General features: G+C 38.1%; 1 protein-coding gene across 16 annotated transcripts in view; it reads right to left on the bottom strand.

The window, feature by feature from the left end:
* Positions 1-23,542, bottom strand: part of GAB1 (GRB2 associated binding protein 1) — a 122,037-nt gene that overhangs the window by 3,062 nt on the left and 95,433 nt on the right. For 10 of the 16 annotated variants that reach the window (XM_057725781.1, XM_057725792.1, XM_057725786.1 and 7 more), the window contains 8 exons: positions 23,235-23,315; positions 19,131-19,732; positions 17,836-17,921; positions 17,341-17,644; positions 9,706-9,795; positions 7,893-7,986; positions 6,647-6,770; positions 1,684-1,806 (listed from right to left, as the gene is read on the bottom strand). In XM_057725781.1, coding sequence (XP_057581764.1) covers positions 1,684-1,806; positions 6,647-6,770; positions 7,893-7,986; positions 9,706-9,795; positions 17,341-17,644; positions 17,836-17,921; positions 19,131-19,732; positions 23,235-23,315 — 1,504 coding nt within the window. The remainder of the gene's footprint in view (positions 1-1,683; positions 1,807-6,646; positions 6,771-7,892; positions 7,987-9,705; positions 9,796-17,340; positions 17,645-17,835; positions 17,922-19,130; positions 19,733-23,234; positions 23,316-23,542) is intronic. The other 6 variants (XM_057725788.1, XM_057725783.1, XM_057725787.1 and 3 more) reach the window with 3 other exon arrangements.

Raw genomic sequence — 23,542 nt, 5'->3', positions numbered from 1 at the left:
TGACAGATCTAAAGAAATTATCCAAGTAAGCAAAGACACGATAAAACAGAAAATATGAGTGGTAAAAGATAAGAAAAACAGAATGAGAAGTTCTAACTAATGTCTAATCAGAAACCTAAAAGGACAGAATAAAGACAATAGTGGAAAAGCAATATTTAGCAAGAAAATGATTGAGAATTGATAAAAAATATGAATCCAGAAATAAAGACTCCACTTCTATCAAGCAGGATAAATAGAAAAGTCTATGTCTAGATGTCTAGACACAGTGTAGTGAACCTGCGGAACACCAAAGATCTTAACATCAGCCAGACAGAAAAGACAGATTATCTACAAAGGAACTGCAATTAGATAGACAGCATACTTTTCAACAGAAACAGTGGAAGCCAGAGGATAGCAAATAGTATCTCCTATGTGCTGAATGAAACTTATTGTCAATCAAGAATTGTGAACTCGGGCTTTCCTGGTGGTGCAGTGGTTAAGAATCCACCTGCCAATGCAGGGGACACGGGTTCGATCCCTGGGCCGGGAAGATCCCACATGCCGCAGAGCAACTAAGCCCATGCGCCACAACTACTGAGCCTGTGCTCTAGAGCCTGAGAGCCACAAATACTGAGCCCACACACTGTAACTATTGAAGCCCACGCTCTGCAACAAGAGAAGCCACCTCAATGACAAACTGGCGCACCACAAGGAAGAGTAAGCCCCACTCTCCACAGCTAGAGAAAAGCCCATGTGCAGCAACGAAGACCCAACACAGCCAAAAATAAAACACATACATACATACATAAATAAAAAAGAATTGTGAACTCAACCCCATCCCACCTCCAAAACCCTCGATACTCATTTTCAAGAATGAGGCAAAATAAAGACATTTCAGTTAAACAAAAACTGCAAGAATTTATCATTAACAGACTTCCACAAAATGGACTTCTAAAGGAAGGAGGAAGGAAAATGATTAGAGAAGGAAGGTGTAAGATACAAGAAGGAAAAATTAAAAAAAGGAGTTGGTAGGGGACTTCCATGGTGGTGCAGTGGATAGGACTCTGTGCTCCCAATGCAGGGGGCCCGGGTTCAATCCCTGGTCAGGAAACTAGATCCCACATGCATGCCACAACTAAGGAGCCCACAGGCTGCAACTATGGAGTCTGCATGCTGCAACTAAGACACAGTGCAACCAAATAAATAAATACAAATAAATATTAAAAAAAAAGACAGTATCCTAACTTAAAAAATAAAGTTGGTAAACATGTAGGAAAATGTAAATAAACATTGTCTATACATAGGGACGCTATTATTACTAACGTTTAATTTGTGAGTTTAACAACAACAAAAAGACCCTAAAATCTTTGGACAAAAATAGCAAGTAAGACAGAAAGGGAGTAATTTGAGCTAACATCAGGAAGGGAGTCAAGACCATGATTAACTTTGGAACTTTAGAATTCATTAAGTATGCATTTCGATGGTAACCCCTAAGCGTATAAAATGTGTAACTTCCATACTATTAGAGACGAAAAAATAAATCTCTCAGTCTGCATAACATTGTTACGATTTACGAAAAAGCATTAAATAATAGACTTTACTAAGTTTAAATTAAACATACCAATAAAATTCCCCCAAGGGAGACATGATTCTTCAGGTTTCAAATGGGATCTAAGTGTATTTGTAGAATGAGGTTTCACTTACCTTACGCGGTGGTGTGGATTTCCCAGAATCTAAATCTAGATCTAGATATTCCACTTGTTTGTCTCCTTTGGGCTTGATCATTGGGCTGCTTCCTTCATCAAGACTATTACTGCCAAAAAGATTCTGAAAGGATAATATGACAAAATCAACTGTCAAACATTCATGAGACATACTGTTTATTACCTTGTTTGCCATCTACTCAAGCTTAAACATTAATTTTAGGAGGACACAGCTTGAAGAAATGGCTCCTTAGAAAATTAAATCATCTTTTAGGATGGGGAAAAGTAAGTAATATTTTAAAAAGTCATTAAAATATAGCTTAGGTAAGTAAGCGAAAAAGTAGTTTGAGAAGTTACATTTGGTCCAGACTAAGACTGAACATCAAGCTACAGTTAATTGCAACAGCTTTTTTCTTTCTTTCTTTTTCTTTCTTCCTTCCTTCCTTCCTTCCTTCCTTCCTTTCTTTTTTTTTTCTTTTGGCTGTGCCACACAGCTTACAGGATCTTAGTTCCCTGACAGGGATTGGGCCCAGGCCCCCGGCAGTGGAAGTGCCAAGTCCTAACCACTAGACTGTCAGGGAATATCCAGTGGCAGTAGTCCTACCTCAACACTATTAAAATGATACCTGTTCTCAATAACATTCTTTACCTATAAGATCCTTACAGTCCATACTTTCAAATTAAATTTTTTTAGGGATTGACCAAGATGGTGGGATAGAAAGACCCTGAGCTCTTCTCTCAAATTAAAAACATTTTAAAGTTGTATATTTTATTTAAAGGCTTTCTCACTAAAATTAATTTAGAGTAAGTATGGTAACTAAGGGCTATGAATACTGACTCCATTGGCAAAGTCTGTTTTGTTTTGATCATCTGGGATTTTTACCACTTAATTTTCTGTCTTCTCTTAGCTTTATCCCCTCTGTCCTAATAGGAATGTACAACAGACCACTCTCTAAGAAAAGAAAAAGAAAAAAAGGAAGGGAGAGGACAGCAATAAACAACAAGAACAAAAATGCTTGAGGCAGAAAAGTGAAAAATAGGCTATTAGGGACATGAAGATCAATGTTAAAGTGAAGGGCGATGTGAACTTACGTCCCTACATACACCCGCTACTCTGACATGACAGTCTTCAACTGTGCGCCAATAAATGACTTGTTTCCACGCCTTGCTGCTTTTAACCTCACCTAGGAATGTTCCTGACTTCTCGCAGGCGACACTACTTATTCATTAGGGACTTTCATCCCTGTGCCCTTTATCACATAGTTATTATTGTTCACGTGAGCTCACTTTCGAAGATATCCATAAGGATGTAATCAACGTGACAATTTTATACTTGTTAGGGTGAACACCACAATCTGGAAACTGCATAAATCTGGATCTGCCGATTCTTTCATATTGCTACTCCATTTTGTTTGGGTTCAACAGAGTAAGCTGTGATTTAGGGAAAGGGCAATTGCTAGGAAAACACTGACTTTATTCACTCATTTGTAAGCGAGGCTTCCGACAGCCCGTGTGAAACATTTTTGTGAATTAGGAAAAGGTGCTCCTTCCTTTGGGGTGACACAGCTCTGCACCAGGACCCACAGCCTGGTGAGCGGGACATGGTCTGGGTTGCATGTACTCAAATGCAGTGTGGCTACTGTACATCCTACATACTGTATGTGTCATGTGTATGCAGTAGACCACCTGCATGACTGACTGTGATGGTCCTATTTGCAGGAACAGATTTTTAAACCAAATTTATCAACTGCCACTAATAAAACACTAAAAAAAATACTGATAGTAACGTAGGACACAAAAAAAGTATGCAAGTGTTAATGCTCAATTAGTACAAAGAACTATTCCCCTCCCCCTCTTTCTTCTAATTTATGAGAAAACAAATTTTTTCTCCGAATGACTCTGTATTTCATTCTCACATAAAAAAATCCAAGCCAGACTGTGTGTGTGGGGTGTGTGTGTGTGTAAAATTTTGTATTCAAATGTAACGACAGAGTCCATGCCTGGAATTTCCCTAATTGGAAACATCTAGAATTTTTCACAGTGTTGCAGGCTATGAAAGGAACCCTTGAGTTTATATGATGTACACATTTAATATCAGTAAGTTGTTCCTAAAGAGAATTTCTCAGAATTGCTAGTTAAACTGTTCTCTCTTTAATAATTACTAGGACTGGAAATTTTTTCATCTTCAAGTATTGTTGAAATGTGTGTCCCTACAAAAAAAGTCTATTTGCTCTTGATCTACTCTAATCTCAGCTGGGAACAGCCTGTCTTTGCGTTCTAGCCTTTAACCCAGTGTTTTCCCAAAACAGTTTAGAAAAACCCTAAGATTCTTGGAGGTATTATGAAGTGTTCTGTGAATTAAAATAAAAAAAATGTATAGTAGTGCTTTGTTTTTCCACAATTCTTGAAAAAAATACATAAAATTACTGAACGTATTTTTGTTGTTACAAACAACATATCTGTCTTTAGTAATGATGTACTGTCACTTGAATTTCAGGTGTCACATTAAGAGTTCGTTTCACGAATACCTGACTTTGGATGTTTGTATAAATGAACAGGCAGCATCACCAATTCACTGTTTAATTAGACACTGCCTGCTCCACGATCATCAGTACAGGAAACAGACTGTGCTTCAACATTTCAATGTACAGAATTTAGTCTTCATCGCCCCTATAAACCAGATTTGATCTGATCCTGTTTCAACTTCTCTAAGACTAATTTTTTACTGACTTCATCAACTTAAGCGTATGTTAGATATTGTAAACTTCTATGCTACTCCACTGATACACTTAATTCCAAGAGGTGTGGGAAATACTGTTATAACTATCACATTCTTTCCTAAGGAAAAGTTGTTTGGACTAAGATGAGCCGTTGTAGCTGGCGGCATAAGATGGAAATGGCATAGCTGACTTTTATATTGTGAATGGCAGAGAAATTTTCACTTGGGGCATTTTTGCTTATTTTTAACCCTTAAGGCCTCAGTACTTTAGAAATTCACCGTCTGGTGGTTATTTAGACACCTCTACTGGCAGGTAAAAGTACCTTTCTGGCTTAGTGTTATACCATATAAAAGAACAATTTTATATCTTCCTCTCCTTGGACTTTCTGATTATAATGGATTTCTTTCTAATCTTTTCCCTTCACCTAACACCTACTCATGACAAATCATACTTTCAAACTTTCCTATTACAGGTCTTTTCCAACATTTTTATGGTTATTTACTATTTGGGGCAAAATGAAAGACTCTTTAGTATCTCAGAAAAGAATTGTAACAAAAAATTTCATGTAACCACCTAAAAATGAAAATTGAGGGCAGTATGTACTCCAATGCAGCACTGAGGATTTAGACTCTTACTAGAGTCTATTTACTATAATGAAGAAAAAATTAGGTTAATAAAAATAATAAAACACCACTCATCAAATGGAAAAACTGTGAATCCAAAAGCGAAAGTCAATTAATAAAAATTGCGCTGCCTTGAAAAATTAGTGAAAACGTTACTGATATAGTTTGTCTGTATTCTAATTCAGGGCTGACATAAATATTTTAAATTATCTTATTCATTTTTGAACACTTGAAACTTGATAATATTTTACAGGTCATGATGAGTTCAAGCATCCAATTAGGCTTTTCAAATCACTAAATTTTGTTCCCTGACAAGTGGTCGTGAGAAATCTGTTTTTGCCTAAAGTCCATTAAAGACATAAATTCATTGATAAAACTGGGCTTTATATATTGAATCTCTAAACAGAACCGTTTTAAAGAAAATAAAACCCCTAAAGTGTGATTCATGCCAAAGTTTGACATTAGATATTTGCTTATCAGATGCTGCCTGCTTGGGCCCCACGATCTGTTCTCCCCCTTCTCCGGGAAGGGGATTTTTAGCTGGGCCCACTGTCTCTCGGTACAAAGCCTATGGCTTCCAGTCCCTTTTGTGTCTGTGTGGCCAGAGGCTAAGTTCTGGTCAACAGTTTGTACTCAGCAGTTTCTGGGAACCTTTTCCATGAAGCAATTAGGCTGCACCCTTTGCTTCTTCTCCCTTCCTTCCACTCTGCAGCCTGGTATGTGAATCTGCTGGCCGGAGCTTCAGCTCATTCTGCTGAGGCTGTGACCAGACCCAGGGGACAGCGGACTGGAGAGCTGCAAGGGGCAGGGGTCCCCAAGGGCTCCTGGAACAAAGCCGCCACAACAACCCTGATTGACTCTCTGGACTGCTACATGAGAAAGAAATAAATGTCTGTCTTAAGTCCTTGTTATTTGTTTATTTTCTGTTACTCAGAGGGGACTCAAATGCCAACTGATATACTTATCTACTAAAATACAAATCATAGAGCAAGCAGTGACTCTGGTTTGAAGGAAAGCCAAGGCAAAAGATTTCTGAAAAATTAAAATTGGCTTGTATTCTTAAACATCTGAAGTATATTCTGGCAACTGCCTGATTTCTGGGGAACATAACGCTTACTACTATAATGAAAGGCTTCTGTTTTGTGGTAATAACAGCCAGTCTGAGGTAAATCAGGTTTTAATAGGTCTTCTTTGATCTTTAAGCCTCCCCTAAGGATGTATTATTGAAAGATTATTAAAAACCTTCGGCATAAGAATGTTTCACCCTGACTGCCCTTATGTGGGTGTGGAGAAATGAATTATAAAATGCTCCAGTAAAATGTATTTTCTTGAATAGTTTCAAAAGTCAAGTATATCTTAAAAGAAATGCTGGAAAACTTTTATGGTTTTTAACTAATTTACATTTACTTCATAAATATTAGTATTACACTTTGACCCTTTACTGAGTTTAGACTTTATGATATTGTTTTTCAAAAGCATTTTTAAAAAGTTGTCTTTTATCTTCTTTCCTTAAGTAAAGAGAGATGGAAGGGTAAGGTATATGGACTGGAAAAAAGGTCTAGCATGAATGATTCAGAAGGGCTGCTCAGAAAGAGAGCCGTTAAGGGAAGATTCTACTTACTGAGTCTTCACTGGACAGGTTTGGGTTCATGGGAACATAATTCTCTTCACTGTCGTGCGAGTCACTGCTTGAAGTCGTGCTGTGCACTGAATCCGGCCGGGGAGACATGGGGAACCTGGAGGAGCTGATCACAGAGTGAGTCATCACAAACACACACCATGACCAGGATTTCTCAGTTCACGTCCAAAGTAAAAATGAATGAGAGCATACATTCTTCCAGAAATATTTAAGCTTACCATCATTTACTGTACACATTTATTATTGTACAATTTATTGCATACATTCAAATGCATAACTAATATTGACAGCTATTTGTAAAGGGGTATTTTCTTTTTAAACTTTTTTTAAATTTTTCTTACACAATTTTGAAAGGTTACTTTCCATTTATGATTATTACAAAATACGGGCTACATTCCCCGTATTGTACAATACATCCTTGAGTCTATCTTACATCCAATAGTTTGTACCTCCCATTTCCCTATCCCTATTCCCATGCCCAACCCCGCCACTGGTAACCACTAGTTTGTTCTCTGTATCTTCGAGTCTGCTTCTGTAAAGTGATATTTCTGAGCATCAAATTATCTTCTGCAGAACAAAAAAAAGTACTGCTAGTGATGTGGGGGATAAGTAGAAAGTCACAGATATAAAAAGGAAAATATAAGAATTACTATTTTAAAAAAAACTAGCTATATACAGAGATATAGATATATCTACATGTATATCTACATATATACATGAACACATTCAACACAGGTTTGTAACTGCAAACATTCTTTCCATTTCCCCATATACATTTAAATGAATCATGATTAAATAATCCCCACAAGAAACTGCCACATGTTCCAGAGCAGTAGTTCTCAGAAATTTCTAGCCTCATGAACCTTTCACACTCTTAAAAATTGTTGACAACCCCAAGGAACTTTTGTTTATATGGGTGATATCTGTTGATATTTACCATATTACAAATAATAGAAAAAAATTAAAATACAAATGTACACAAATGCACTTTATTAGTTGCCACAATGATATCATCCAATATTAATGCCACCTCTGAAAAACTCCAGTGTACACTCATGAGAGGAGGAGAGTGGAAAAGCAAATGACATCTTAGTATATTAATGAAAATAGCTTTGACTTCACAGAAACCAAAAAGGGGGGCTCCCCAGACCATCCTTTGGGAACCACTGTTTTAGGTACTTTCCATTAGAATGAACAATCAAGCTATGTATTTTAAAGAAAGACTTACTCTCGAGCAAAACTCCTAGTGATGGGAGATCTAACTGGGGCTTGTAATTCTTCCCATTCCGGCAAAGGTTTTATTTCTAAAGGTGCTGGCTTGACTGAAACAAATGAGAGAGAAAGAGATTTTAGTATACAGAAATTTGGAAAACAAAACAAGACGCTTTTCTACATCTCTATTTATATCTTACAGCCAGAGTGCACCTAGGACCAGCTGGTTTCATGAAAAGCAGCTCACGGACGTTACGTGATCTTTCCAAGGTTACACAGCTAAACAACTAGTGGCAAAAGCTAAATCGGATAATGTTTCTTGATTGTTGACTAGAAGTCTAATAAAGCTCTATTATTACAACATGTTGCTTCTTAATTTAAGTAAATATTTTATGAATATAAATTTAATGAGAACAAGAAACAGTAATGTGACCCAATTACTGTTACTTGATTTATACTTTTCATTATTTCCTTATTTTATTTTTTCACTAACTTTATCCTAACACACAAAGATTTAATTTCCTATGTATAAACGTTCCTCATCATCAACACTGAAATATCATTTATACAACTATACATATAAAGTGATGCCTAGAAAGCAATAAACACAAACCTTTGCTAAAACCAAAAACTGAAAAAAGAACTAATAATCAAATCTTTTAAATTAATTCAGACCCAGTCTGGAACCAAATAAAACAAAGCAATAACTGATCTTTACACTCAAACTCTGCTCTGAGCAAAGGCCATAGTTAAACAATTGCCTCAAATTTTTAGCTTAATTTAACCAACAATATCCTTTAACAAATTAAGTAAAAATAAATGCTAATGTTCTTATTAGCTTTATTGTTGTCTTTGCTTATTTGCCCGGTTATTGCAGTGAACAATTAATTACTCTGCCAGTATGTAGTCCACAGAGCTCTTTGCCCTTAAAGCAAGACTCAATTTTCAGAAATTCGAAATGAGCAAAAGAACCACAACAATATTATTCGTTAATATTCATTATGTCTTAGGATACTATTTAACCATATTTGGAAAATATTTCAGTTACATTTCATCCCGCCACTCTAAAGAAAAAAATTTTCGTTTTTTTCCAGGCATCCCTTCTCTAGTCTTTGTCCATATATGTGTCCATTGAATCAACCAAGTTATAATTACCTTCAAACTATAAATTAGGTAGTCATTTTAAAGGATTATATAGATTCACTGGGGCTTATGCCGAAGTATTTTTGTCAATTCAAATACAAGAAATATTCAATGTGATTTTTTGAAGGCTACATTGATTTAAGTTCGAGTTAGAATAATTGTGCTCATCTATACACTTAAAATGGACATATAAGAGAATACTGTGCTCACTGAAAGTGTTTCTTTAACTGATGTTTTCACTTTTAAAAAACCCAAAGGCTAATAGCAGCTTAGCTATCAAATTCTAAGAAATGGCATAAAATAATGAAACCATGGAAACGATCCTATATTGTCTCAGAACAGAATACATACATTATACATAAATACAGGAGACAACTGGAACTCACAAGCAGCTCACAAACTTAAAGAACACACTGTACTGATGTCTAAAAGGTTAAAAGAATAATGCAAAAGGAAAAGACTGAATATCATATATTATCAAATATTTAACATGCTGCTGTTAATGGCATAACAAACAGACTCGTTGTGTATTATGGGAAGCATTCACTTTAGAAATTACGCGCTGGGAAGTTTTACTTACAACAGACTAGTGTTTAAGATTCTTCTCCTTTACTTTTAAAGGAAAAACATCACAGAATAAATAAATTCCCAACACCCCATCCAGCATGCGGTGCTAAAGTACATACCCTTTCTTCTTGTAGCAAAGTCACCTATGGTTTGTGAATCAGTTCGCTCTAAACCATGGGGTTTGGGTCTTAAAATTTTAGGACTTTGACCTAATTGGTAAAAAGAAGACTCTCTTAATATAATGTTATTTTTTTAATTGGAAAAAAAAATGGATTCTGTAAAAAAAGCAACAGAGTCCTGCGCAGACATGTTAACATCTAAAGCATAAATAAAAGTTTGTTTGTGGAGACTATTTCAGTCTTGCTATGCACATCATTCACTCTCAACACCATGGCAACGAGGAAGCTGCATGCAACAACGTAATAAGCAAACTGTTACAAAAGATGGCAGGATTTTAGTGGCATAACTGCCTGGTTAGTTGTTATCTTTATTTCGAGGAAGAGAAGAAAAACATGTGTCATGTTAGTTATTCTTCTAACATGCCTTAGAAAAGTGGATCCAGTAAAAAATTATAAAACCCCTCAGTCAGATCACAAGTTAATCTTTTCTTTGAAGTCTGGTGTCTCACAGGAAAGTACCAAGGCCTACTTTCTCAACTTGATGGAGGTGTTTTAAAAACCATAGTCTGACCACTCCTTCATCTCCCAAAAGCGCCCTTCTGGAGCAGCAATTCTATTGATACAGTGTCTGCTAATCCCAAATCAAAACCAAAACCAGCATTTGTTTCCCCTGGATACTCAGTGGTTGCCCCGTGACACCATCTTGCAAGGATTAGATGTCTAATTCTGGAACTGCTGATTGTATTGTCTAGCTTTAATTTGAGAATTGGAAAGCATAAATTCAGTGGCCATCTTTTTTTTTTTTTTTCTTCTTCTTCTTCTCATTTAATCTCTGCCATGTACAAGCATCGCTGAAAAGCCTTATGAAAAGTACAGGTTTAATACCCAGCAGCTAGCCTCATACGTTTTTCCCACTGGAGGCCTGGAAGCCAGAGTAGCAGTATCATTTCAATCAGGAATTTAAACTACTTTATTCTCAATGGCATCAAATTCTCTTTTTTCTCGGCATGTACAAAACTGAGTCGACATCTATTAGATGGCAAAATTAGTTTGCTGACTCAACGCTGATACCTAGCACCTCATTACCCAAATCTACAAGTTTTTGAAAATGTGATTTTCTAGCTTATAAAACTTGAAAATTCCCTAATTCTCTCAAGTACTCTCAAGGGTACTCCTTGGTTTTCTTCACAGAGAAATACTGTATTAAGTGAAATTTTTTTACAGAGTATTTATAAAATGTACATGCATTTTCTAATCCACGCAAAGCTTAAGGTTGATTTTAAGACAAATTCTCAAGCTGAAAATGCTGCAGTGAATTGAACCCAGTCACTTAGACATCTTGGTAGCTTCATGTCTTTGTATTTTTACTGCCCAGCTCAATTTGACATTTATGCTCCAGACAGAAATGAAAGTGATACTCAGCTGACTCAGCATTATTTATGAGCAGAGAAAGGAGAAAAAGTCCAAGGTAATATGTACTTCTCTACTGCTTGGAGGCAAATACTCGAATATTTCTGTGATTACTTAAGAAGAGTGTGAGAATAAAAGAGTATAAGAAATAAGAATACTAAAGTAGAGGCAAAAAATGAACCAACTCTGGGCATACACTGATTCTCAAATTCTGAAAGTCAACTGTGTAATTTATTTGAGCCTCAGCTTTCAAATCCAGGGCAGTTACAAGGAGGCTTTAGTTCCATTAGGTTTGAACAAAGAAAGCGACCTGATGCATTTCATTCAGCAAAGAGCTCTGACTACTGGTGAAATCCCCACTTGCGCTTTAACCCTTACAGATTAAAACAGTTGCAGCCAAGACTGTCAATCTCTGGATCATGTGATCTGCTCCCTCGTGTGGAGCGCAACTTGGTAAATCTTAAACTCTGGTTCAGGTCTCCCCCCAAATCCTTATCTGCATATCTCCAAAGTCACCCCACATGGAGGTTCTGTAGGCTTTCACACTGCACGTTCAAAATGGAATTTCTCTTCTCTGACTCACCACACACCCGCTTTGCTTCCTCTTATCTCCAGTTACCATAGCAGATTTCTTAGGAGTTACTCTAGAGTCCACTTTCTCTCTAACTTCCCTATATCAATTTTAACTTCTATTTATAATGGCAATAGTTTGTTTTCATTCCTCCAAGAAAATTAAAACATCTGCAAGTCTGAAGTCCTTCCTTCTTTTTTTTTAACGTGCGCTTCACTTACCTGGTGTGTTTTTCTGAAAGTGATGAAGTCACACTGTATGCCTAAATGACCTCCACCTATACTCCAAGTGGCCTCCAGACTTGTAAAAATCACTCTAGGTCCCCACGTGGACGCAGCAACCGAGAGTCAGGAAAGGGATTTCTGTTACGCCTTCCTGTCTGATCGTCTCTAAAGCCAGGCTTCAAGAACCTTGGGTTTGGAAACCCAGGCAAAGCACTCTTTAAAGAAGATGCTGAAAAAAAGTGTGATTTTCTAACATTTCACATCAAAAAATACTATTCCTTTTTTCCTATCGTACCCTTAAATCTTAGAATGAGCTTTCTAGGGGCCGACCTGATTATGTTACTTGCCTAGATAAAAGCCTTTAATGGTGTTCTCAGACTAAAGCGCAAACGCATTAGCGTGGATTACAAACCCCCAGGAGCAGGCACCTGCCAGGCATTTGGCATTCGTTCCTGCATTCATACTTTCCTCCCTCCCACCCAAGACTCGGAGCCAGTCCCGGCTCCCCTGTTTTGAAAGGATCTGGGTATGCTGTTTATCCTGACTAGAAGATCCTCTATCATCTCGTTCCCACTCACCCGCTCAGCCTTTCCTCAGAGGAGGTAGCTAACAGTGCCAAGAGCTTACCTCCACCGCAGCCCCTTTCCCTGCTACTTATGATAATGTGTTTGCTTTGCTACCTCCTCCACTAAACGGCGAGCTTCTTCAGGCCAACCACCCTTTCCCTCCTTGGGTTTCGAGACCCAAGACCTATCAGAGCGTACATCCTAGAACTGGGAGGCCCTTCAATCCGTTTTGATGAACTGCAGTTCTCTTAAAGCTGGTGGTGTTTAATCAGATCGGTGTCATAATTTCGTGCTTGCCTTTGGTGGGGGGGGGAGCAGGAAGCAACTGAATGTTGCTTCAAAGGTTGATTACTCCAAATATGGTCAAGGCAGTCACACGAGGTCATGCTTCAAAGGAGCAGATGCAGCCCTTTTTGAAAAGTCCATACACGAGGAAGTATTATGTTAATAGGTACTGCTTACATGAATTCAACTCAGAGTGGAACATTTATTTTCTCTATCATTACAGGTTTAACTTAGCCTAAATTATTTACTCATCTGAAGTTTCACAGATGATGCTACTGTTTCTAGTAGCATCTCAAAAATCAAGAAAGAAGAAAAATAATTCACAACATTAGTATCCTCTGCTAATTTCAAGACGTAATCAAGGTAGCACACTGAAAAAATTTTTACACTTGTTTGAATGGTCTCATTGTATAAAGGGGACTATAATACTGATAACTGTATTGGAAGGTCAGGAATATTTAGGGAAAAAACCCGCACATAGAGGCTATGCTGTAAAAATGCACTCTGTACTCACTTCCTTTAAACTGTAACCACCAACCCAAAAATTTGACTTGAGAGTCCAACTTTAATACTTGTTTATTAAAGTCTAGTTATATTTACTGGTATCATTTAACCATCTTCCAAACATTTATTATAGTATAAACATAGTTTTTAAAAAGCATGTTAATTTTTAACCACATTCAAAAAACTTCTTTAGAAGCTCTCTTGAAAAAATATTTACAGCAAAGATATCAGTGTGCCAAAAAGATCCACCTTGGGAAGCTCCTCGATTGGGTGTTTCCTACACCAAAGTGAAGATCCAGACAGATGTGAAGATACTTTAACTAAACTAATGTACAAAACACCAGAAGCAACCTCACACTGCTTTTTTAAAACCATTACAATAACTAACGGTCAGAACTACTGCAGAAAGCCATGAATGGACAAAGCCAAACGAAACAAAATATAAGACAGCATATCCGAGGCTTTAACAGCTGCTCTATCATGTCAGAAAGAGACTTAATGGGCCCAGTTAAGTGCACAGATGAAACCTGGTAGATTTATGTAAGGACTTAACTTTAAGAGAAGTTATAATATCTTACAGAAATTTCCCAAACTTTACAAAACCACTTTTCCATTAAAAGATAAAAGTTTCAATAGACGCAATCAAAACAGCATTTGTCCTGCATTTCCAATGACTCATCTGCATTCCTAATATTTAATATAATACATGTAAATTATGATTTTCTCCTCTATTAATATACAAAAAACACGGTTGAGAACAAACACTACTGTGACAGAAATAGTATGGGCGAAAATATAGCTACCACAGTTGGGTGATGGGTAAAGGATCCATGAAAATACATTAAACATAAGTGTTTAAAACATGTATGTATTTCTGCAGCTTCAATTACTCAGAAGTATTTGAAAAACTCATCTGTACTACTAACTACAGCAGCTGACATCTATAATTGGGGGTATAAACAAGACTAGAATGTCACTCATTTATTGTAGACCGCTCCCAAGAAGATGATCACAGAAACCGGTTACAATGGGTACTGAACTAGTTATACTGAGTTTTGAAACTAATCAAGCCATATTTTATAGAACAACGTTTGCTTATTATGAGGTTTAGTCAATAACAGATACTAGAATGACAGATTGAGTCATGTATCTAATGTCACAAAATTTGAAATGAAAACAGACTCATCAGATGCGATGCACAATGAGAAGACGTTCAGGACCAAATAAGACATTCGTTTTTCGGTTTAAGTTTTTAAGGATAAACTTTGCTCCAAGATCTGAATTTGGGTTTTAAAATGTGTTTTTCTTGAATAGCTATAACTTTCTAAAGTGACTTGACAAAGTTTGCCCTGCAATATTAGATACTTTCTCATCCCTCCTTTCTTGTTTCATATTTATTTTAAAAACCAGAGTAGTAATAAAGAAAAGCAATCCCCCCCCCTTTTTTATTGCTAAGACTTTAGTAACTTCTTTACTGTTTTGCTAAACCTATTCTCCTTAATTTTGCCAAAAACTATGTGGAAATTTTATTCTGGGTGCTTTTTCAGTTCATTTTGTGTCTAAGCAATGACACCAAATCAGTAATCTAGCCCAGGAGCTCATGGTCATCTTTCAATAGCTCAGTTAATTTTTTAAAGACTAAAAAGAATCTCCAAAAGTAACCAAGAAACCTACTTTATTCTGTTCTACAGTGGAGGAACCATAGGTTGGTTCAGAGGATGAGGACACTCTCTCATGTACTAGAATATATAGTACTTTCACTATATACATAGGAAGGTATAATTACACATAGATGCAATGTATATGATGTACAGTACACATCATTTTACTATGCTATGTACATAAAACAATATATACTAACATGGGGTACGTGAACTCTGTCAGACCTAGATGATACTAAAAACATATCATTACAATCCTAAAAGTTTTCCAACATATAAATAGGGATCGTTTCTGATTCTGCACTGTGCTTACCTCGTGGAATCATTAACTGCGAAATACACTGGGAATTTTCAAACTGTGTTCTGAGGGGAGGAAGGAGAGGCAGGGGAGCAAAGCCAGAAGGACTCAGAGCTCTGCCCCTCACCCAAACTACATCACCTCCATATTTATGTGGGTACCTCAAGATATAAAACGGTTACTTTGGTGTCAAAAAACTAGCGATGTGCTAACATGCACTAATTAGAGGAAAGCAGGGAAAGAACCAGTTTAGCATTAAAATGAAGATATCAATATTTCACAGACTTCCTGACACTTGTATCTTAATCCTTCCACCATATGTGGGCTCAATTATAAATCTATACATGTCCAAACATACCTTTGTATGTTGTGTGCAAAGAAGAAAATGACGAATGATGTCCAAATAGATTTAAAAACAAATGAGGACCAAGAGAAACAAAAGGAAAAGTTATCACCTAAAAAACCTGGGTCGCTCATACCCTTTCTATACTAGTCAGCCCTGATCATGGCCCTGCTGCCGGGGCCAGCGGGGTGGCTGGGGGTGCGACACATGACCATCTTTCCAGCTGTCTGACCAAAGGTGGGCACTTGACCCAACCCAACCCAGCATGCGGGCTGGCCTACAATCTATGGCGTGGCCCAAGTATGGACAGACAAACGAGACCAAACTCTGGCTGAGCGATCTGAGGTGGGTCAACAAAGAACAAGGCAACGGGCAGCAGATGTGGACGCTGCGAGGACCCATGGGGCAGCATCGAGGCCACAGAGGGGCCCTGGAGGCCAAGGCTCTCTGACAGCAAAAAGCACGTAAAGTAGAGGATACAGCGTAAAAGAAAACAGGAAAGAAGGAAAGAATGTGAGGGAGGACAAAGCAGCATGGAAGACTTTCCAGAGGACAGAAACGCAGGGAGGGCAGGATGAAAAGTGACAGCCTCCTAAAAGTGTCTTAGGAGTTGCCACTAACTTTCTCTTTCCATCTACTTTCTTAAAAGCAAAACAAAACTCATTTTCTTAAGATACTCTGAGTCTCAGTCTCTGTTCCCTACAACGGGAACTTAATTAGAATGACTATTAATGATCCAAGCCTGGGTTAGTGAGAAATTTACACAAAAATTACATGCTTTTTTAAAAAAGCATGAGACTTTTCAAATGTGCTGAATTCCCCAGAAATTGTGCCACGCATCCCACAGCCAATATACTTTCTTTGGTTGTTGAGATTAAATCACACTAGCAGCTCACTGCAATACAGCTGGCTGTCTGGGTTTCAACCACTGGAACCCAAATTTTAAAAACTTGGGTACCTATTGCCAATTTGGCTGAAACGTTTCTTTTGCACCGAGTTCTGAATGAACCATGCCACCTTAGAATTTAATGTTACTTATGAAGGCCAGTATGAAAGAACAGACTAGAAGCACTTGTTTACACCCCAGCAAAGGCAGAATCATTTTTAAGAAGTTGTTACATGGACAGAAAGAGTATACAAGCAACCTTACTATTCTTAAAGAATTATGGCAAGTGCACTAAAAATCTCATGTCTGATTTGCTATTACATACTCTGGAGGAGAGGTTACAAAACAGCAGCCAAGACCATATCAAGCTTGTAAAAGTGTGTGATATGGTCTTCAATATTTTGTTTGTTTGTTTTAATAATTAAGTTAGCTGGCAAAAATTAAAAACCAAAAGATAATACATATAAAACCCCAAATTTTTGACTTCTTTTGATAATCAGAAGATTTTTCTCTACGGGCCCATGTTAGTTTCACGAGTTCACAAAGGATTGTAGCCAGGAAGTAGTTAGTTACTCCATTTGGATGGGCCAAGGGCAGTCCAGTGTCTCCTAATTATCTCCTGTTGCTTGCCAATTCTTGTGAATATTTTGGCCTGTAACCTCTGCTCCAGAGATGGGAGACTTAAAAATCTCACCTGGGCATCAACATATGACAAAATAATTATTAATTTATAAATAGCAATACTACTTTACTTAAACAAGTTCATAACTTAGGTAACAAGAAACTTCTAAATTTCCAGTCCTGGTTCTGTTTTGGATGTAATGCTAGTTAAATGCAAATCTACACTGGCAATCCCCGGCCCTTTGACCATGCCACGCTCTCCTTACCTTTTCTGTCCGGCTTGAGGTTCCGATCCACAGGGGGTGGTTCACAGTCTGCAACGGGAACTGGCCTTCTAGGAGGGGTCTTTGGGCTGGACCTGAAGCCCATATGAGCGGGAGGAGGCACTTGCATTCCAAATGAAGAAAAATCAAATGTCCCTGGAGTCATTGGCACATAATTTGCTTCCTGAATTGATTCTGTAAAACTGCTGGAATGCTGTCGTGGAGGAGAGTTGGGATTCATGGGGACATAATTTTCATCCAGTTCTTCACTTGATACACTTCCCACTGTCAATACATTTTTGATTTTCTAAAACACACATACATTTCTTTTAATGAATAAGAACTATTGTCAAACAGGAAAACAGAATTGTAAGTCATGCCTATTCATGTGGATCTGAAGGGACTTTTATTTCAGGATCTCATTTAGTCTCAGGGCCCTAAGCACAAAGGTTTTGACAATGAAATGCACCTGATGATGCCAAGGTCAATTATACTTACAAAGTGGTTGTGGAAGCCTTCGAGTGAACTAGATCTGTCACTTGGAAATGTTCGTGGAATATCATAGCAGTCTTGAGAACTAGCATCTAAAACAGAGAACAAACTATCAATATTTCTCCCCATCTTTGCCAGTTCTCAGGGTAATCAGGAATGATCTTCTCTCTCTTTCTTTTCATATATGCATGCATGCACACACACAGATTTTAAAAAGGATGCTCACAGAATAATATCTTGAATTCAAACATTAAACCACTAGAAAATGCAGACACTTACTCATATGCTAACCAGTACCAGTATTTGATTATGACAATGAGATGGGTTACTTAAAGATGGAGGAAAGACATATTTCTGTTCTCTCATCTTTTGCACCCTTGGGTATAACATATCTCACTAATTTATAACCACCTCAAGATACACTACAGCCACTTCGGGAAGGAAGTTAGAAATTGGTGCTGAATGGCTAAATAAGTATTGATATAAGTACCATTCATGAGGCATCAAATCTTTATCTTCTTTAGAATAGCTGAAAACTCTACCACAAAATCCGGACGTGTCAGCACACAGGTTTTAGGGTATGTGCCTTTTAAACTTGGGCTTTTTATTTTCAGGACTTTAGGACCCTCAGAGTCTAACCCAGACTCAATTTTTCTCCTCTCAAAGTCTTTAACTTTTGGCAGGCTCTAGATGGTACAGGAGTCAGCAAAGTGGCTAGGGGTAAGGGGAGAGAAGATTCAGAGCTTTAAAAATACATAAAACCAAACAAACAAAAAGCAGAATGACTTGATTGCAACTGAGTATCACCTGGTAGACATAACAAAAACTGCTGATCTGGGAAGGAAGGAAACAGAGCCCAACAGATGTGACACAGAAGCGGCCCTAATAGGACACAAATACAGGAAAGGGTATGACTAGGAACAGCTTTGTGGCTGGTCGGTTTCCTGTTCCTCTGCCCCATCGGGTCTGCTCACCCAGGATATAGAGAAAGTGAGAGAGAGGAGTGCACACTTCCTGAGGCAGGAAAGTAGTACGAAGGCCACACTTCTACAGGGATGAAAAACTCCTCCTCTTTCTCTCTTCCAGCAGAACACGCACACAGGCACACGTGGCATGCACAAACACACTTCCCGGGATCTCCTGAGACTCTGACATCTTCACTACCTGACTGGGTAACTGCAGCGCTGAAGAAAAAAGGGATTGTCGTTTCATATCACACTAAGCTTCCAAGAACACATACTCAAAAAAAAGAGATTTTCTATCATTAACCTCTAACCCAGGAGAGGCCAACTGGAGCTGACCTTTTCGCAATTTGTTCAAATCCACAGTGGAAATGGTATTACTACGTGACGGTGGCACCCCTGCTGTTGGGATGCAGTAACTACTGTCAGTGTCCGAGGCTGTGCGTGTGATGCTACACGTGTCCACAGGAGATCGATCAGGAGCCGGATGTGGTTTGGGCGGCCGAGGCGGAGGAATATCTGGAATAGTGTCTAGCTTTGATGTCTGCCCCAAGGTTCCTTCTGGAAATGTTCGTGGAATCTGGTAAGTATTACCAGGTGTTGGAGGAATGTCATAACTAATAGATACATGCCTCATTTGAGGCTCTACACTCGAGGTCCCGGATGGGGTATTAAAAACATAGAGCTCTCCATCTGCTTCGGTACTTGATGGAGACACCTTTGGTAAAACGTCGTGGGAGTAACTCCTGGGCAGGTTATAAAGGCTGGAGACTATGGAAACGGATGTAGCACGAGACGGTGGAGAGTCATACATCATCTGCTGCTGGAAAAAGCCATTCACTCCATGTTTGTTCTGGGAGGACGCAGGATTTTTATGAGAAGAGACGTTATCATTGCAGTCTGTCTCCGAAGAGATGGATTTTGCAGAATCAGTGTGCGTTCTACATAAAAATTGTTAATGACAGAAAACACGGTGAAGACCTAAGACTACATTTTAATAAATAAATTTCTAGCTTAGCAATCAAAATCCATGGCTTTTTTCATTCGATTTTTTGGTGTGTGTGATCCGATTGAAAGCACGAATGTTCTTGCGTTTTTATGATTATACACCAGATAACAAAACCGCCACCACAAAACCGAAAGCATTCTCCCTAATTCTGTTCCGTACCTGCCCACACCCCCAAGTGCGCCTATTAAATCCACACGTAAAACCACAATCCCTGAAGCACTACAATTAGAAAGGTACAAAACTCAAAGGCAGGTAAATGATTAAGGCACAAGACACCAGGAAAAGCGTTTCCTCTGAAGAGCATGCAGAAACCCCGGGTCAACAGTTTATCAAGCTGATCCACTGCTCTTTGGCCCACCTGTGGCCACTCTGGAGTTCTGTAAGACGAAAAGTCTATTGATTACCTGGTATTGAATAAATTCAACGTGATCTACAAGATGGCAACTTGATCAGTTTTGTGTATCTTCCTTTCTACTGATTTTCTTTAACAAATATTTAGCCAATACTATAAAAAGGATCAAAATACAAGCCACGGAGTTAGCCAACTCCAAACAATAATTCACCGTGAGAAATCTCATTGGAGTGTATTTTATGCTTTGGGTACATTTTTGGTCTATTTCGTGGTAGCACAAAATTTGAGAGTAAGTCAAAATGAAGCCACCACTACCAGAACACTTGTTCTTTCTTAATGCTAAACAAGATACCTTAACTACCTACGTGTGCTGTCCAAAGTCTTGTAGGAACTTAAACTCAATATTAAAAAAAAAAACTTGATAGTTTTTTTAAGGGCATATCTCCCTGATTTCTTGGTAACATCTGGCACTGTGCATTACATTTATTCACTGAAACGCTCCCCCACTAGTATCAATGGACCTTTACTGCAATATCCTGACTTTCCTTCTTCCTCACTGATTCTGCCCTTGTTTCACTGGCTCTTTCTTCCTATCTCTCCACCTGGAAATGGACATCCGAAATCAGCCCCCTAAGTCTTTACCACACACACCATTAAAAACTCCTCCTTTCCCGTAACTTCCCCTTCTAGTAACAACTGCCATCTTCTCATCAAACTCTGAGTCCCATCTCTGCAAACGGTTCAAATACATTTCTACTTGGTTATCCCAGTGTTCCCTCGCTCATGTGGGCCTAACCAAACTCAACTTGCTTCTCAAATTGGTGGCCCTTTCCGAACTGCCATGAAAAGAAATACCTCTATCCAGATTCTCTAAACTCAAAGTCCAGTCAGCTTTGATTCATTCTCTTCAATCACTGCTGTCACTCGAGCACAAAGCCCTTCTTTCTACCCAAGTATCTATTTCTCCTACTCTGTTCCCACTGTCACCAAGTTCAGGTCCATATCTCTGCTGAGATCTACACCATGGACCTTTCTCAGCAAACCTCTTTCCTCTAGCTTCTCCCTCTTGCAATCTATCCATGGTACCATTCATAGGACCAGGACTGCTAAAAGATCAATATTTTCAAAACATGGTTTTCATGTCACTCGCCTATTTAGAGAAAATCCCTTTAAGGGTTCCTATAGACTGTGGTAACTACAAAAAATCCACAGAAGACTTCACTTGGTGTGGAGGCTACTAATAGCCTAGTTCCACCTTTTACGTCGTCATCGCATCTTACATCCTATGGTTCCCCGGTGCAACCCCTCACTCCAAGCAAGCTCTCCTTCTCATTGTCTTCCTCCAAGGCTCTCATTCTCACTCCCCCTTTCCCTCAAGCTATTTTTATGTAAATTATTAATGATAGTCTCCTATTTCTCTCACCAACCATTGTGATTCAAATCCTACTCCTCCCATGAGGCATCTCACCCTCCATCTCGAAAACACTTGCACTGTCCTTTCTAGGAATTTCTAACACGTATTCTAAAATTTGCACTTGATTTGATTCAAATGTGAAGTTAAGAAGAAGCTAGAAGTATGAGTCCCAAGTTCCCTGTCCCTGACTAGCTTAAGAGTTTAGTGGAGAATAAATAAAATTATCAAGCTATTTCCAATTCTCTGATAAAACAGAGATATGGAGGTATAACCAGGATGCTCTGAAAACCCAGAGAAGCATTTAATCCAGCCTGGGAATTTGGGGGAATGCCCCTAGAGGAGCACATGTCTGAGCTGAGTCTGGTAGGATGAACAGGAGTTTGCAAGGCAATCCTCCCATCTTGCCTTCATCTATAAGCACTTCACGCTTGCACGTCTGACTCCTTCACAAGCGTTACTTTTAAACTCTTAAGGCGACTGCATCTGAGAGGGCAGAAATTATAGCACCTAGCAGAACAGTGGACCCATAGAGGGTACTTCACAAATATTTGCTATTTAACTGTCACTTTTGCAAAATACAGCTACAAAATATTTTTGAGCAATGATTTTGAGCATAATTTCTACTACAACAGGAAAGCTATGATACCAATGAGATCAATGAAAGATACTATATAAAAAGAAAATGTACTGAAAACTGTCATTTAGCTGTTGGCTTTTAAAAAGCTGATATGGAAGAATAACTGTGGATCTCCCTAAAATGAAATCTTAGTTAGTAGCCTATGCAACAAAGTTGCGAGTGTATAATTTTAAATTCTCACAGCAAACAAGCAAAAATCAAGTTAGAATTTGATATTATTAACTAGTGTTGATTTATAAATTTTTTTTTTTACTTTTATAGGTAAAATCCCATTACAACAAACATATAGAAACACATCTTTCGAAGGTTTGTGAGCTATTTCCACTATCTCAGAATAGTTCACAGAAACTAATTTGTGGATCTTAACAAACGCTATATAAAGATTTTTGAACAAGGGCTTTGTATGATCCTAGAACTCCAGTAACAGACAATTTCTACATGAAAAAAAAGCTTTTTTGTTATAAAAATAATGCTTGAATCTGATATCTGTTTTAAAAAAAATCTTTCACATTTCAACATGTCACCTCCCTCCTTAATACTGCAAATTAAGATAATAAATATACCCAATATCACTAATTGTCACATAGCTGTGAATGATATGACAGACCTTGTGATCATCAATTTCTGGCTCAGCTCTCACCATTACCTCCAGTCTTCCAATTATTCAACATCAAATGAGAAGAATGATCAAATTAAAATACCTTACAGCTTAGAAAAAGAGAGGGGTATGGGAGCAGAGCTAACGACGATGGAAACCAAGGATTTGGGAAAGGTTTTATGATACCTTTGGTCAAGTACTGAAATCCATATACTGCATTCTACTTAAACATCTGTAACATCAAGGCATGTGCTAAGCTCTGCTTCATTGCTAGGTGTGAAGATTTGAAAGTTTCAAAGTTTTTAGCAAAACATTTGATTTCATCAAATTCCACTAACGTCCGATTTGTTTATTCCATAGGATTTGCTATATTGGGATTTTACCTGTATGATTAATTTCTCACGCAGACCAAAAGCAACCACAACACACTCACTGCAATGGAATCGTTTTGCTTTCAAAATCTTCTAGCAGTAGGTATTCCTCTCCTTCTTCAGAAACAAAAGATGACCCTTGGCTGGTTTACAATCACATAAGAAATGGAGCAAGATCACCATTTATAAATCAGTGAAATCTGTTAAGCAAGTTACACTGTGAGTCTGTCACAAAGACTAAGACACAGGAGTCAGATTTCCACAAGAGCCTTGTAGGCACAAGTGTTCTTTGCCAAAAATGGCAGACAATGTGCTTCTTCAATAAAATCTCCTGAATATCAGAAATCATTAGTGCAGGAACATCAACCGG

This window comes from Hippopotamus amphibius, chromosome 3 (genome assembly GCF_030028045.1).
Source record: "Hippopotamus amphibius kiboko isolate mHipAmp2 chromosome 3, mHipAmp2.hap2, whole genome shotgun sequence".
NCBI classification, from domain to species: domain Eukaryota; kingdom Metazoa; phylum Chordata; class Mammalia; order Artiodactyla; family Hippopotamidae; genus Hippopotamus; species Hippopotamus amphibius.
Note: the sequence above shows the minus strand (reverse complement) of the source record. Positions and strands in the feature narration are given on the sequence as shown.